Source organism: Tupaia chinensis, unplaced genomic scaffold, assembly GCF_000334495.1.
Source record: "Tupaia chinensis unplaced genomic scaffold, TupChi_1.0 Scaffold143906_1, whole genome shotgun sequence".
Lineage (NCBI taxonomy): Eukaryota > Metazoa > Chordata > Mammalia > Scandentia > Tupaiidae > Tupaia > Tupaia belangeri.
The window spans coordinates 1410280-1427451 of NW_006203757.1; the positions used below are offsets into that span (position 1 = coordinate 1410280).

The following is a 17172-nucleotide window of genomic DNA, read 5'->3' on the forward strand; positions in this document are numbered from 1 at the left end:
CCTGAGCCGCCGAGGCCAGGCCCGCAGCCCGAGGCCCGCGTGGACCCGCGCAGCCGGGCGAGGGCCGCGGGCCGCCGCCCTCGCTCGTGGGCCTGGTGGTCGCGTACGCGCGGGGAGAGGGCAAGTCTCTTTAGTTGCCCAAAGACGCCGTTCGTGATAAATCCCGATCTTGACATTTTCTCCCCGAAAACCTGTTCAGGGAAAATGCAGAAAGGGAGAAAACCCGGTAGTTGTGTTTAATGATTCCTACGGCGCGGGGCGCTCGGGAAGGAAATGGATTTTTCTTCGGGAGGTGCTGAAAGGCCGTGTGTGGAGAGCCTGTCTGCCCTCCCTGCCGAGCGTGCCCGTGTCGCGGCTGTGCTGTGGCCGCTGTCACTCGAGCTGTGCCCGGGTGCGAGCTGGGCACGGCGACTGCCTCGCCCGCTGCAGACTTGGCCCGTAACTCATCAAAATAAAAGCCCTGCGTTCTGCGTTTCGTGCTTTGTGCGTTGGGGACGGTGCTGGTCTGGTGGCTTTAGTTTAAGACGGTTTCCATCGACGTCACCATTCGATATTTTCTTCATCCCGAAGAATGAAATCAGATACAGTTGAAAAGATGTTGGCGGAGGCTGTAACTCGCGTAGAGAAACTTCATCCCCAAGCCTGTCACTTAATTATTGACGAGATTTAACCCGACGGTGCTAGTTGGCTGCCGCTCAGGAGGAGTTCCGAACTGTCGTTCACGTAGAAACGCAGTCGCACGTATTTCTTGAGTTTATTCACATTGGCCCCCGAAGAAGAGGACAGGAAAGGACTGGATCCCTCTTTTCCTGGATGGCACTTGAGTCTTGGATTTTGTGCCAGTTTTCATTGCCAAGTTGAAACCTGGCTCTGATTGTAGACTTGATTTGTTCTTTTTCATTCCGAAAGTTATCTTTACCGGCCAGTCGCTGGCTGGTAATGTGCTCTTATCAGCTGGTACCCACAGAAACAGAAACGCATGTTCTGGTTTATCTTGACTGCCAGCGTGTAACTAATTCAGATTTTCCTTAATGACTTCTCCACTATAAAGTTTGAAGCTATCTTTGTTTCAGACGAATACCCCCCAAAAAAATATTGGTCAGGTGCACTTTGTCCTTTTAGTTTTTTTTTTTTTTTTCTTTTTTACTATGTAAGACTCAACAATTGCCTCTCCTTCCTCAGCTTATCTAGCCTGGAGCCCATAAAGACCATAAAAGCTCAGAGGGTTTGCAATGTGATAGCCATGACTGCCGATAACCTGTTACTCATCTGATTACTTTGTTGAACTTTTCACGCAATTAGTTTATCATTTAAGAATTGGTGGATTTTTTTTTGGCAAGTATGCATCATAATAGTATCAGTCTTATAGTAATTTTTAATTAAATAGCCACATTTATATTCTTTCCATTTCTAGTGGCAATACATTTGAACTAGATGAGTTTCTTCTGGGAAAATTAGTTGGGGGTATTAGAATTTAGGAAGTGAAGACACTTGAGAAGATAAGGGTTTTAGTATTCTCTGCCACTTAGTACCTTCTACTCTAGGGCACGTCAGCCTCTCTGAATGTCAGCTAATGTAGATAGTGGATTTTTAAAAAAATTTTACTCTGATTAGAAAAATACCAGGGTTTTTCAAAAAGCTAGTGGAAAATGGATATTATGAAAAAGAAATGGAATTTTTCAAAAATTTCTTGCACCAAAATGTATCTTTTAGTTCCATTTTCCACACATTTTTTTGAACTCCCCTCATAATAGTTTCTTGCTTTACAAAAATAGGAAGACACACAAAAATACACATACACACAATTACATGTGGAGCATCCAGCAGGCCCTATTAACAGTCTACTTGATTTATTCTAGTTTGTTTTTTCATTCTACATAATATAATGTAATTGAGATTATATTGTGCATAACGATTTTTATCCCACTTGTACTTAACATTATAGCTTAAGTATGCTCACATGTTACTACATTCTGAATTTTAAAAATTGAAGACTGCACATTTCTTTAACTGATTTACAGGTAACCCATTGTTGAACTTTTAGAGTTTCTTCAGTGTTATAAGTAGGCTGAAACGATTGCTTTTGGGCATAAAAGATTTGTTCTCAGTTTGGACTATTTAGGACAGAATATAAAAAGTAGAGTAAAAAAGAATATGAAAACTTAGAACTTCTGATATAGTTATGCTTTTTATTAGATCATTTGATCGTAACCAAAGGCAAACTGCCAGTTGCTGTGTAAGAAGGTTAGAGTTTGGGAGTCACCAAAGTTATGCTGAATTACAGTTACCTGTTTTTTAGTTTTGATCTACAGTAACTAGGTATTAAAATAGGGGACTTTGCAAATCTATAGCCCGCTGATCAAACTTAAGGATCTTTAGAATTATCTTGTCCAAACAACTTCATTCTGCAAGAGATCATACATTGAGGTAAAAACATGCTTGGGCCAGTGGGTGGCATGGTATTAAGGCCCTGGACATTCCCACATGGCAAACTGTGGTTCAAGTCTTGAACCTGTGGCTTGCTTTCTCACTTTCCATCTCTCTCTCTCTCTGTGTGTCTCTCTCTGGTCAAATTAAAATAAATGAATGAATAAATTAAATAATTAATTGAGAAAAAATTTGTGCTTACACTAGATGCCTTGTCCATGTTTATAAATGGTTTTGAAAATCAGAATTACAATAAAACTTGTTACTAAATACAGGTGTGATCTCTACAAAAGTAATTGATTTGATGTGCAGATAAATATTTAATGATTCATTCATGGTAGAATGGTGAAGACAAAACCCAAATGGAAGCTCTTTGTTTGCATAACATGAAATACTAAAAGATGATGAGACATGACTTCTTTCTTATATCAATATTTTAACAACTCTGGGATTCTCTTTAGAATTGATGGTACCTTACCTGTTGCTGTCAGCTGTAATTATGTTAATTAACGGTGCCTGCAAATTATATACTTTGCTGTTTTTCCTAGTGACACACTGGCCCAGTGCATCTTCTTAGCATTCATCCAACAGATCCATTTAATAGCCATTTAAGGGGGAGTGTCAGTCCTATTTGAGTCATCTCACCCGGCAAGATAAAGCAAGTTCCTTTGTCAAAACTTACTGAATGAGGGGCCAGCAGATGGCATAGCAATTATGTCGCTGGACTCCCACATGGCCGCCCATGGTTCAGTCCTGGACCCAGTGACTTCAAAGTCACATGGGGCACGTGTGTGTGTGCCTGAGATCTCAGGAGGAGATTGGAGGAGAAGAGATTGTAGTGTGGCCACCTCCCCTGGGAGCAGGGGGTGATTTCTCACTTTTGCTCTCACTCTCTCTGTCTCTCTCTCCAGCGAGTGCACATATCCTAAGGGAAACAAAAAACTGTTAAAAAAAGAACTTGTTGAACAAATGTCTGTGGCTTAGAGGAAAATACTAGGGACAAAGTAGAGCACTTCTAAGAAATACTTGTCACCTCCTCATGGCACTGAGAAAACCTGAATATTGATGACTGAATCAAAAAGTGATTTATAAAACTTGAACTCTGAAAAAGTTTTAAAATATATTAAACTTAATGCTGGTTGCATTTTCCTTTTTGTAATTGCATGAGAACTATAAATGATAAAATTCTCTGAAAATCTGTTCCATAAATATAACTTTTTTTAAGTTATTTATTTTTATTTTATTTATTTATTCATTCATTTATTTTTTAATTTGACCAGAGAGAGACAGAGGTTGAGAGTGAGAAAGGAAAGGAGAAAGCAAGCCATCAGATTCAGGACTTGAACCCTGGTTGGCCATGTGGGAGTGTCCCGCGCCTTAGCCACCGTGCCACCTGCTGGTCTCGCCATAAATATAAATTTAAGATACATGAAAACCTTATAGTGTAATTGCCAACACTGTTTTGTTTTAGTAGTATATAAAAACGGTATGGGGGGGCCCCAGGTGGCTTGGTGGTTGAGGAGCTGGACACTCCTACATGGCAGAACACAGTTAGTGTCCTGGACCTGGTGGCTTCCTTTCTCACTTTCCCTCTCTCTCTCTCTCTCTCTGGTCAAATTAAAATAAAATTAATAAATAAAATTAAATAAATAATTTTTAAAAATGGTATGGGACCAGCAGATGGCGTAATGCTTACATTCCTGGGCTTCCACATGGTCGATTGCAGTTTGATTCCTGGACCTGGTGGCTTAAAATTTATGGTGGCTTAAAACTCTCTGTCTCTACAGCGAGTGCATGTGCCCTATGGCAAAAATTTCTCTTAAAAAAATAAAAGTAGGGACCAGCAGTTAGCGTAATGGCTATGTCGCTGGACTCCCATGTAGTCGACTGCGGTTCATGTCCTGGACCCGGTGGCTTAAAACTCACACCGGGCGCGTATGCATGTGTGCCCAAGATCCCGAGAGAATGGAGGAGAAGGGATTGCGGTGTGGCCATCCCCCCTGGGGAGTGATTTCTCGCTTTCTGTCTGTCTGTCTGGCGAGCGTACACGCCCTATAGCAAAAAACCTGTCCAAAAAAAAAAAAAAGGCATGCACATCTTACAATGGATACCATCGATATAGTCAGTGAAATGGTACCATATTGACTCTGGTTTTGTAATCTGCTAACTTAAACAATTAAGCAGTGCTGAACTTTATATTACTAGATTTAAATAGGGACAAAATATTTCAATCCCATTTTGAGCTAAAAGTTATTTAATTTATACTGCAAGGTTTTACATTAATGTGTAATTCCTTGAATTGGAATGATTCATTTTTGGGAAAAAAAATGACAGATTTTTCTTAAGAATGGAACTAGTCAAACAAGATTTCCTGATGCTTTCACTTTTTATATCTTCAAATATCAAGTCGGGGAGTGGGCTTGGAGCACTAAAGTGAAAAAGACTCGTCAGATCTTAATTTCTGAGGCCTTGGGAGGCAGAGAATTGAAAAAGTTGACTTCATATACTGGCATAATAATCTTATGCTCTTTTTTCCCTTTTATACTATATTGATTTAGCATCCTCCTGTAGGAGGAGGAAACTAAGGAATAAGTGGTTTTTTTTTTTTTTAAGATTAAAAAAATTTTTTTTATTATTTTTCTGCAGTTTTGACCAGAGACAGACAGACAGAGAGAAAGGGAGAGTGAGAAAGCAAGCTGCCTGGTCTAGGACTTGAACCATGGTTGATCATGTGGGAATCCAGCACCTCAGCCACCATGCCACCTGCTGGTCCCCGGAATAAAATTTTTTTTTTTTTCTTTTTAAGAAACCAATTTCTAATGCTGAGGCATAAATTTTTTTTTAGAATCAATATATAGGATCATCTCAGGAACCAGCAGTTACGTAGTGGCTATGTCGCTGGACTCCCACGTGGTTGACTGCGGTTCACGTCCTGGATCCGGTGGCTTGAAACTCATGCCGGGCGTGTGGGCGTGTGTGCGTGTGTGCCCAGGATCCCAGGATGAGAATGGAGGAGAAGGGATTGCGGCATGACCATCCCCTCTGGGGGGGTGATTTCTTGCTTTCTGTCTCTATGTCTCTCTCTGTCTGGCGAGCGCAACGCGCCCTATAGTGAAAACCTCTCCAAAAAAAAATTTTAATTTGACCAGAGAGAGAGAGAGAGAGAGGGAAAGGGAGAAAGCAAGCTGACAGGTCCAGGATTCGTACTGTGGTTGGCCACATGGGAGTCCAGCACCCTTAACCACCATGCCACCTGCCAGCCCCCTTCTTTCAGATTTTAAGCTCAGTAGTTGTTAGTATTTTAATTTTTCCTTGCCCTTGGGATATAAAATGTTGAGCACCTTGCCTTTGGTAAATTGAATCTTTTATTTTGTAATTTGTATTGATATTCTCCCTCTGTCTCTTTTACTGCCAGAGAGTGCTTTAAGCTCACTAAAGAGGGAGGAAGAGAGGGGATGAGGGAAGGAGAAATCACTCCCATGGGGCATGGTCATGCTGCAATGCCTTATCCCCTATTTCTCCATCCTGTGGGGATTTGGGGCATGTACACACATGAGCCCGGTGTGTTTTTCAAGCTCCTAGACTGGGATTCGAAATGCACTTGGTCATGTGGGCTCCAGCTCCCTTAGCTACTGTGGTATGAGGTTGACCTTTATTGACCTTTCTTAACGTTTGTTAGTGATACATTTTTCTCCCTTAAAATGAAGATAGGTTTTACCTGTTTTAATAAAAATTAAGAAGTCAAATGAAGTGGAAATGTATAAAGAAAAAGGGAAAAAAATCCTAAATGCTACACTCAGAAAAACCTAGTTAGTTCTTTTTCTTTTTTTTTTTTTTTAGGTTTTGCAATAGGGCACTGGAGAGACAGTGAGAGGGAAAATGAGAAATCACCCCCCTCAGGGGATGGCCACACTGCCGTCCCTTCTTTCCATTCTCCTCTCCAGATTTTGAACACAGATGCACATATACCTGATGTGATTTTCAAGACATCGGGTCTGGGACTGGAATGGTGGTCATCTATGTGGGAATCTAGCACCTTCACCACCACTCCATCTGCTGGCCCCAATTATAGACTTTTTAATTCATAAAAATATACCTCTGTTGTTCCTTCTGAAGTTTGTGTGACATAGCTGGAAAATACCTCTACTTTAAGGAAGTGAAACTGAGAACAAAAAACCCTGACTTCTTGGCAATACCATCAAAAGAGAGAAAATAGATTAAAATGCAGAATTACTAGAGCTCCAGTATCTTGGGATTTTTGCTTCTTGTAGAAAAAATGTTTTCCATCGGATTTATATAATGATTAACACAAACTTACTGCTTTTATTTTATACAGACAAGGTCTTTACTGGGTGTGTTTGAAGAAGATGCTACAGCTATTTCCAACTATATGAACCAGTTGTATCAAGCTATGCATCGGATTTATGATGCACAGGTAAAAAGCTAAATGCTAAGTACTTTTATAAAATGAATCGTTAAGCCCCACAAGGACAGAGATAGTGTCTTTCTTGTTTACTGTTGCCTAGCCCTGTCTTGGGTTCATATAGTAAATATTTGTGGAACGATAAATGAACTTCAAGTATTTTGTATTAGAGTTTACATGTCAGTGACTAGTGTGTGGTTTGTAGCACTACAAAACTGACAGAAGACTGAAGCTTCGGTCCCTTTTCCACAAACACAGTAAGGGCTTCCTTATTGAAAGTCAGTAAAGCTAATATTTTACTGAAGACCTCATATTATTACCAGTATCTCCTCCATATTTAGGTAGTTTTTTTTGAGAATTTTTTTTTTTTTTTTTTTTGCTATAGGGCACGTGTGCTCGCCAGACAGAGAGAGAGAGAGAGACAGAAAGTGAGAAATCACCCCCAGGGGGGATGGCCACGCCGCAATCCCTTCTCCTCCATTCTCCTCTTGGGATCTTGGGCACACACGCACACACGCCCGGCGTGAGTTTTAAGCCACAAGGTCTGGGATGCGAACCGTGGTCGACTACATGGGAGTCCAGTGACATAGCCATTACGCTACTGCTGGTCCCCCCCATATTTAGTCCTAAGGAACCCTTTCCCCTTTGGAATGGAAGACTTGAAATTAGTCTGCTTCTATCTAGTTAGAAGAAGGCAATAAAAACTAGATATTATTGGGACCAGCAGATGGCATAATGGTTATGTTGCTGGACTCTCACATAGTTGACTGCAGTTCGAGTCTTGTACCCCGGCGGCTTAAAACTCATGCTGGATCCATGTGTGTGCGTGCCCAAAATCCCGAGGGGAGAATTGACGAGAAGGGATTGCAGCATGGCCATTCTCCCTGGGGGGGGTGATGTCTTACTTTCTCTCTCTCTGTCTCTGTCTCTCTGGTAAGTACATACACCCTATAGCAAAAATCTCCCTAAAAAAAAAAAAAAAAAAAAAAAGTTAGATTTTGCCCCAGGGTACAGGAAGATGAATGTAAGAAGAGCATGACTAGATTTTCTTGTAGAACAGGCATAAAACTTGAGGCTATGTTTGTATAACTTAATTATAAGTTTAACAGGACCCTGAGTTACACTTTCTTTGGGACTAACTAAGTGTGTAAGTTTCATTTTTTTTTTCTTCTTATTCTCTCTCCTTTTTGGATTCACATTTCATTACGTACTTAAAACTCTCTTAAGGTTTGATTTCTGATCACAGAGATGTTTGATTAATATGTAAAAGAAATGTTATTTTTGTCATTATGTTCATCACTGGGAAAGAACTTTGAGTTAAAAAAATCTTTCAGGGAAGCAGGTGACATGGTGGTTAAAATGCTGGACTCCCCACATGGCCAACCTTGATTCTAGTCCAGGACCTGGCAGTTTGCTCTTTCACTTTCCCTCTCTCTCTCTCTGGTGAATTAAAATAGTAATAATAATAATAATAACAAAATAAAACATAAAAGAAATATTTCATATAGCTATATTGCTTTTATATGACTAGGTCAATCATGTTTTGGTTGTATGAAATTAAATGTCTAATAGCAGCAGCTAGAGAATCAGTCATTAATGTAGAATCCCTAAAGATTTTGCTAAGGATATATAGTTAATTTCTAGCTTTTTAACTTTTGTTTGTTTATTTACAAGGAGACTTCAGAAAGTTGTGGAAAAATGGAATTAAAAATACAAATTTACTTTTGCGCAAAGAAATGTTGAAATTCATGCAGAGTTTTTATTTTTAATTATATGCATTTTTCCATGAACATTTTAAAGACTTCTTGTATTTACTGAGAGACACACACACACATATACACACACACAGCCCGGACAGGTCTTGCTACACTGCAGTACTTCCCCCAACTTTCCAGACAGCCTGAATCACAAGTGTGCCCAGTGTGCTTAGGTTAACCTAGGATGTGAACCCTAGGCCTCCCAGATGGCTCCACTGTTGTGTGCCACTGCACTTACTTATAGCTTTTAAAATATCTAATTTAATATTAAGTTTCTTTCTTTCTTTTTTGTTTTTAAAATTCTTTTGAAGAATTGTTTTGTTTCACTTTTATTTATTTGTTTACTTTAATTTGACCAGAAAGACAGAATGAGAGAGAGTGAAAGTGAGAAAGCAAGCCATCAGGTCAAGGACTTGAACCACGGTTGGCCATGTGGGAGTCCAGTGCCTCTAACCACCATGCCACCTGCTAGCTCCTAATGTTTAGTTTTTATTAGCCCTCCCCAATAAACCTTCACACACCTGGAACACTACTGAGAGTTCCTCCATAGTGTCAATTTTATGGTTTGAGTTTCCCTATAAAGTGCTTTAATGGTAGCTCCTTTTCCAATGATTTAATGAAGGTTTTAAAAATCATGTTCGGGGTCCAGAAGTTGGCTTAATGGCTATGTTGCTGAACTCCATGTAGTTTACCGTGGTTTGAGTCCTGGACCCGGTGGCTTAAACTCACGCCGGGCACGTGTGCATCCATGCTCAAGATCTCGAGAGGAGAGTGGAGGAGAAAGGGATTGCAGCATGGCCATCCCCTCTGGGGGTGATTTCTCGCTTTCTATTTCTCTCTGTCTTTCTGGTGGGCACACATGCCCTATAGTAAAAAACAAAACAAAACAAAACAAAAAAACCATGGGGCTGGCAGGTGGCGTGGTTAAGGGCGCTGGACTCCCACATGGCTAGCTGTGGTTCAAGTCCTGGACCTGTTGGTTTGCTTTCTCACTTTTTCTCTCTCTCTCTCTCTGTTCCCTTCTGGTAAAATTAAAAATAAATAAATAAAGGTAAATAAAATAATTCTTTAAAAAATATCATGTTGGGGGGCCACCAGGTGGCATGGTGGTTAAAGTTGCTGGACTACCACATGGCTGACCACACAGTTCAAGTCCCGGACCCGGCGACTTGCTTTCTCGCTTGCTCTCTGTCTTGCTATGGTCAAATTAAAAATAACAATAGTGATAAATAAAATAAAGGAAATCATTATTTTTTTTAAAAGAATGATTTATTTTGTTTGTTTATCATTATTATTATTTCACATGAGTTTTTACCAGAGAAAGACAGGCAGAGAGAGAGAGAGGAAACAAACTGCTAGGTCTGGGATTCAAACCATGGTTGGCCATGTGGGAATTCCAGTGCCTTAACCATCATGCCACCTGCTGGCCCAGAGAAATGATTCTTTATTAGAAAATCATATTGAGGCCAACTGGTGGTGTGCTGGTTAAGGCAGCTAGATCCCTTATGGCCAAATTCATGAGTCCTAGACCCAACAGCTTAAAAAACATTCCAGGCATGTGTGCATTAGTGCCCAAAATCCCAAAGAAGACAGGGAAGAAAAGGGATTGTGGCAGGACCACTCCCCATTGGAGGTGCTTCCTCTCTCTCTCTCTCTCTCTTTCTCGTGAGCTCACATGCCTTCTAGCAAATTAAAAAAATATATATGTCATATAATATTTATGTTAAGTGATAGTAAATAAAAGTGGCTTTGGAATCTTTAACTGAAACTTTTTTCTTACTCTTTAATACTGTGCTAATTTGAACACTTACCTTTTTCCATAGAATGAATTAAGTGCGGCAACACATTTGACCTCAAAACTTTTAAAAGAATACGAAAAACAGGTATTGTATATCAAAGTTTTAAAAGCATAATTTGAAATATGCAGTAATGTAATATCTGTATAAATCAAGACTTTCTCCGTAAGCTTTCTTTTGGGTCATCAGAAAAGTCATGACATATTTTTCTGTTTTCCTGTGCAAAAATGCAGCATGACTTTTCCGCCGACCCAATAGAATTCACCAAATACGTCACTGAAATTTCACTCTAGTACATCTATTGAGATGATTTTAATGATGTAATGTTAGAGACAGAGGTTATCTATTGGTAGTTTACCTCCTTTCTACAAAGTAAGGAACTGATACATACTTGAGTTACATTGCTTGGTTACTGGAGCAACTGGAGCCTAATGCCTAGTGTTTGAACTGGTGATACAGTGCGCACTCCAATATACCATGGCAACTGGCTACCTCGTTAATATTTTAATTAATGCTTATTATGGAAATTGCACTCTTATTAAAATGACATCGTTAGAGCTTATTCAGAATTTTACAATTTTTCTGAAGCTATTTAAAAACATATTGTTTTCATTCACAAGAGACACAACATCAAACTTTCACCTCATCTCTGTTTTTCACTTTTTAGCGTTTTCCTTTAGGAGGTGATGATGAAGTTATGAGCTCTACTTTACAACAGTTTTCAAAAGTTATAGATGAGGTAAGTGGTTATTTCATTTTTCATGAATAACCGGTCTTATAATTAAGTTACTCAAGATACTTAGCTTTCTTGGGAACTTTTATTATGATTATAGGAGTAAAAACTCCATTACAGAGATTACTGAGGAAGGACCTAATTTCCACATCTTGGTGGTTGTCTCAAAAAATAATACTTTCTTTTTCTGATTAAAACAAATTATTTTCCAGGAAAGAGCATGTAGATGTGTTTTCTGTACTCCCAGTCCAGGTAACGTTCAGTCTTTTCATCGTCTGATTGGATGTAGGCAGGGAAAGAAGAGGAAGCTGTGAGCTATTGCTAGGCTCTTTGTAGTTTCTCTTTTCTTACCTAGCAACAGTTTACTGTTCAGTTCTTAATCTTTCTGTCCTAAGTAGCCAAAATCAACCCTTAACTTCTCAAACCAGTTATTACAACAAATCATTAAAAGCAAAACAAAAAAAGACCTAGACACTAGAAGGAAAAAATGTAGTGAGAGATGTGCGAGGAGTCCTAACTGTTCTCTACTATCGTGGTGGAAGTTCTTTTCATATGAAGCATTTGATAGTTTGGTCTTTTCTAGTCTTCTTAATAACTGGAAAATCACTTTTTGAAAAAAATTTTAAAATAATTATTTATTTAATTTTTATTCATTTAAATTTGACGAGAGATGCAGAGAGAAAGAGAGGGAAAGTGACAAAGCAAGCCACCTGGTCTGGGACTCGAACTGTGGCCAGCCATGTGGGAGTGTCCAGCGCCTGAACCACACAACTGGCTGGCCCTGAAAAAAAAAATTTTTTTTTTTTTGGAGAGATTTTCACTGTAGAAAAAAAAAGAGAGAGAGACATAGAGACAGAAAGCGAGAAATCACCCCCCAGGGGGGATGGTCACGCCGCAATTCCTTCTCCTCCATTCTCTCGGGATCTTGGGCATGCACGCACACGCACCCGGCGTGAGTTTTTTAAGCCACCAGGTCCGGGACACGAACCGCGGTCGACTACGTGGGAGTCCAGCGACATAGCCATTATGCTAACTGCTGGTTCCCGAAAAAAAAATTTTTTTAAGAGAGAGATTTTTTGCTATAGGATGCATGTGCCTGCTGGAGAGACAGAGGCAGAAAACAAGAAATCACTCCCCAGGGAGATGGCCATACTTCAACCCCTTCTCCTTCGTTCTCCTCTTGGGATTTTGGGCACACACACCCATGCACCTGGCATGAGTCTAAGCCACCGGGTCTGGGACTCGAAACATGGTCGACTATGTGGGAGTCCATTGATGTAACTATTAAATAATCTCTTGGTCCCATTTTTTGAAATGTTTTAATAACTAATCAGAGTAAAATCTTGGGGCTGGCAAGTGACATGGTGGTTAAAGTACTGGACTCCCATGTGGCCGACTGTGATTTGAGTCCCAGACCTAGTGGCTTCCCTTCTTGCTTTCCTTTTCTCTATCTCTCTGTCTCTTTCCGGTCAAATGAAAAAATAATAACAACAAAGGGAATTAAATAAATAAATAATTCTTTAAGAAAATGAAGTAAAAATCTTACCCCAAGAGATCAGTATACGGAAATAATACTTTTTTTTGAGAGAGATTTTTGCTATAGGGCATGTGCGCTTACCAAAGAGAGACAGACAGAGACACAAAAAGTGAGAAATCACCCCCTAGGGCTGATGGCCATGCCACAATCCCTTCTCCTCCATTCTTCTCTCCGGATTTTGGGAGTGCATGCACATGTACCTGGTGTGTGTTTGGTTTTTTGTTTGTTTTTAAGAATTCGTTTATTTAACTTTATTTATTTATTTATATATTTTATTTTATTTTTAAAAATTATTTTATTTGGCTTTATTTATCTATTTATCTTAATTTGACCAGAGAGGGATAGAGTGAGAGAGAGAGAGAGAGAGAGAGAGAGAGAGAGAGAGAAAGAGAGAGAGAGAGAGAAAGAGAAAGTGAGAAAGCAAGCCACCAGGTCTGGGACTTGAACTGCAGTCAGCCATGTGGGAATCTAGTGTCCTTAACCACCATGCCACTTTCTGGCCTCTATTTATTTTTATTTTTAATCTGACCAGAGGGTGACAGAGTGAGAGAGACAGAGAGAGTAAAAGTGAGAAAGCAAGCCACCAGGTCCGGGACTCAAATTGCAGTCTGGAGTCCAGGCTCAGAACTTGAACTGTGGTTGGCCATGTGGGAATCCAGCGTCCTTTACCACCACACCACCTGCTGGCCTCTTTTTTCTGTTTTTAAAAGCTCATAAAATACATATAATACAAAATTTGCCACTTATGACATTTAGGACGTTAACAATATTTTACAACCATTATCACTGTCTTGTTCTAGAACATTTTTTTTCAATTTTATTTCTTATTATTTTCTAATTTGATGAGAGAGCGTGAGAAAGCAAGCCACCAGGTCTAGGACTTGAACCGTAGTCATCCATGTGGGAACCCAGCACCTTAACCACTACACTACCTGCTGCCTGGTTCTAGAACATTTTGATCAGTGCCCATTGAACAATTGCATTTCCCCTCCCCAATTACTCAGTTTCTATGGATTTGCCTATTTTGGATAATTCATACAAATGGACTCATAATTTGCAGACTTGTATTTCTGTCTTCTTTCACTTAACATAATGTATTCAAGGTTCATCCACGTTGTAATATGTATCAGTATTTCATTCCTTCCTTGGCTGAATAAAATTTCATTGTATGAGCAACCAGCAGTTGTTGTACTGTCTGTGTTGCTGGACTCCCATGTAGTCAACCGTGGTTTGAGTACGCACCCAGTGGCTTAAACTCATTCCAGGCGCGTGTGCGTGCGTGCCCAATATCCCGAGAGGAGAATGGAGGAAAAGCAATTGCAGCATGGCCATTCCTCTTGGGAGGTGATTTCTCACTTTCTGTCTCTCTGTCTCCCTCTGTCTTTCTGGTGAGTGCACACGCCCTATAGTAAAAACCTCTCCAAAAAAAAAAAAAACCACCAAAAAATTTCATTGTATGGATAGGCTATATTTATCCATTTATCTGTTGATGGACATCATTTTGGTTATTTTTCACTTTTTGGTTAGTATGAATAATTCTGCTATATGCATATGTGTACAAGTTTGGGTTTTTGGGACACCAGTTTTCAGTTGTTTTGGAAAGTTCATACCCAGGAGTGAGATTGCTAGGTCATAAGATAATTTTCTGTTTAACTTTTTGAGGAACCACCAATCTGTTGTACACAGTGCCTGCCCCATTTTACATTCCCACCAGTGATGAAGGAAGGCTCCGGTTTTCCACATACTCTCCAGCAGTAGTTATTTTCCTTTTTCATCCTTTTTTCTTGTTTTTTATTCTACATTCCCACCAGTGATGAAGGAAGGTTCCAGTTTGCCACATACTCTCCAAAAGTTGTTATTTTCTTTTTTCATCCTTTTTTTCTTGTTTTTTTTTTTATTATCACCATTTAAGTGTCAAAAGTGGTATCTCATTGTGGGTTTTATTTCCATTTCTCTGATAGCTAATGATGAGTATCTTTTCTTGTGCTTATTGGTCATTTGTTTATCTTGAAGAAGTGTCTATTCAGATCCTTCAGATATGTGGTTGGCAAATATTTTCTTCCATTCTGTATAGGTTGTCTTTTTACTTCCTTGATAGTGTTCTCTGATGCACAAAAGTTAAATTTGAATGAAGTCCAGTTTATGTTTTAAATTCTTTGTGCTTTTGGTACCTTATCTCAGAAACCATTGCCCAATCCAAGGTCATTCTATGTCTTCTTCTAAGAGTTTTAAATGGAACTTTTTTTTTACTATGTATTATTTCATATTGAATAACATAATTTTTATTGTATATTTTTAATGTAAGATGTTTCAAAGACTTTTTTTTTTTTACTAAATTTTGCTTAATTTACATTACAGTGGTTAAATGTCTCTGTATAATTAGTTATTTGGCCTTTTTGGTCTTTCTTTTACTAGCTTAGCTCTTGTCATGCGGTACTTTCAACTCAACTTGCTGATGCCATGATGTTCCCCATTACCCAGTTTAAAGAAAGAGATCTGAAAGGTATTGAAGTCAAGCTCATGTTTACTTTGATCAGCTGTCAGAAGATCAATACTTGTAAAATGCATATTATTTTATACCTTAACTATTATTGACACAACCTCTGCCACTTTTACTTGAATTAGTCACTAAACATTTATAGGAACTCCCATTAGGTAATGAACTAGACACTGAGAAATACTGATAAAAGTAATATATCCTTTCCCCTTAGAGACCCTAGAAAACGAGATGGGTAAACACATAACTATGACATTATGTCTCTTACAGTATGGCAGTGAGTAGGATGCTATGAGAACTCATAGGAAGCAGGTCAGAAAAGCTTCACCAGGGATGTGGTATGCGCACTGAACAATGAAAAGGAATTTGCCAGGGAAAGATAATTCTTACTTTAGGAGAATTAGAATACACAAAGATGGTTTTATAAATACATAGCTTGTTTTGAGAATAACAAGAAGTTCAATGTGGCTGTGATGTGGGATATATTGAGGTGAGGCCAAAAATGAATGTGTTAGGTTATCTGGAAAGTCATGATACATTATTACATAGAAAAATATTTTCTTCCATTCTGTATAGGAATGTAAAAATGTGTCATGACTTTCCAGATGACCCTGTAGAAACAGAAAAGATGGAACCAGATCATGCTAGAGATTGGACTTGAATTTATGAACAGAGAAAAACCAATGAAAGTCTTTACGGAGTAGAGAGAAACAATTCCTTTGTCCTTGGAGGGTGGGATAGAACAGATGTGGTGTCTAGAACACTGGTGTAGGAAATTATGAGACCTATGGCTTCTCACAGCTCAGTGAGATATGCGTGACCAATGCCTCAATTAGGGTGGTGGCACATGGCTGGGATAATGGAAGGCTGGGGTGCTGGCACATCTAACAGCCCACAGTTTAGTTAGTGGTGGTGGTTTTTTATTCCCCATTTAGGATTACTACGTGATGAAATGAGAAGTTTATAGCATTGGCTCTGCTTTCTTATAGTTTATAATCTTAGACATTGAACTAATATATTAGGGACTGGTCAAGTACTTAAATTATGCATGGAATAAAGACAAATGTAGTTTAGAGATGGAGTTACTTATTGTGGTGATTCTTAAGAATGGTCATTTCCAAGGTCAAGAAATAAGATCTCTTTTCTTAAAAAATATAAGGGGACTTAATGGCATAATCTTATTAATAGAACATACTTTCTCATCCAACATTTGAACTTACTGGAGTCATATATCAAAAAGTGAATAAGTCAGATTCTGGCATTAAATTAGGATATTTGCATATCTTAGCATTAACAGTGAGTTTCAAAAGTTGTTTTTGCATCATGTCACTTGTTAATGGCAAGTAGATTTTCTGGCAGTGTCACTGTTGCTAATGATAGTAAATATTCCAAAGACTAGCTGAAACGCATAATTACTTTCTTACCTTGAATATTGGAGTATGAAATATTTGAAATTTTAATTATAGCTTAAGTGGCAGTTCTTATTTTCTAAACAAACTAAGACATTTCATAATATGCTAAACTGAAATTATTCTTGAACTTTTTCAGAAATATTAACATTAAAGGAAGTGTTTCAGATTGCTAGTAATGGTAAGCCCTAAATACTTTACACATTTATCTCTTGTATCTCTCGTACCTATCAGGGCATACCCATGGCCAGAGTCTTTGTAATAACTGCAAAAACTGAACCTAACTAAAAGTTTAGGTGAACATTATTTAAATCAATATTATTACCTAAATTACATTGTTTATACTGTAAGAAAAATTTAAAAGTAAATTATATCTATGCTGGAGTTTACTAACTTTAGCAGACTGAAAGGGTGGTATATTTTATCTTGCTTGTTTGTGTTTAATGAGTGTATGCTATGTTTGCACTAAAAATACTTTTTAAAATAATTTAGGGGGAAATTTGGCTGTCGGGAAAATTCGAGTGCAGTGAATCACATAGTAGGGAATTCTTACCTTGCCAAATGACGCAGATGTAAAGACCATGTAAAGTATT

General features: G+C 38.7%; 1 protein-coding gene across 1 annotated transcript in view; it reads left to right on the forward strand.

Moving 5' to 3' along the window:
- Positions 1 to 6763: 6763 nt before the first annotated feature.
- APPL1 (adaptor protein, phosphotyrosine interacting with PH domain and leucine zipper 1) overlaps positions 6764 to 17172 on the forward strand; it is a gene marked incomplete at its 5' end in the record, with an annotated part of 40480 nt that continues 30071 nt past the window's right edge. The window contains 5 exon segments of the mRNA XM_006165354.3: positions 6764 to 6862; positions 10431 to 10490; positions 11071 to 11142; positions 15089 to 15176; positions 16719 to 16760. Of these exon segments, the coding sequence (XP_006165416.2) occupies positions 6764 to 6862; positions 10431 to 10490; positions 11071 to 11142; positions 15089 to 15176; positions 16719 to 16760 (361 nt within the window).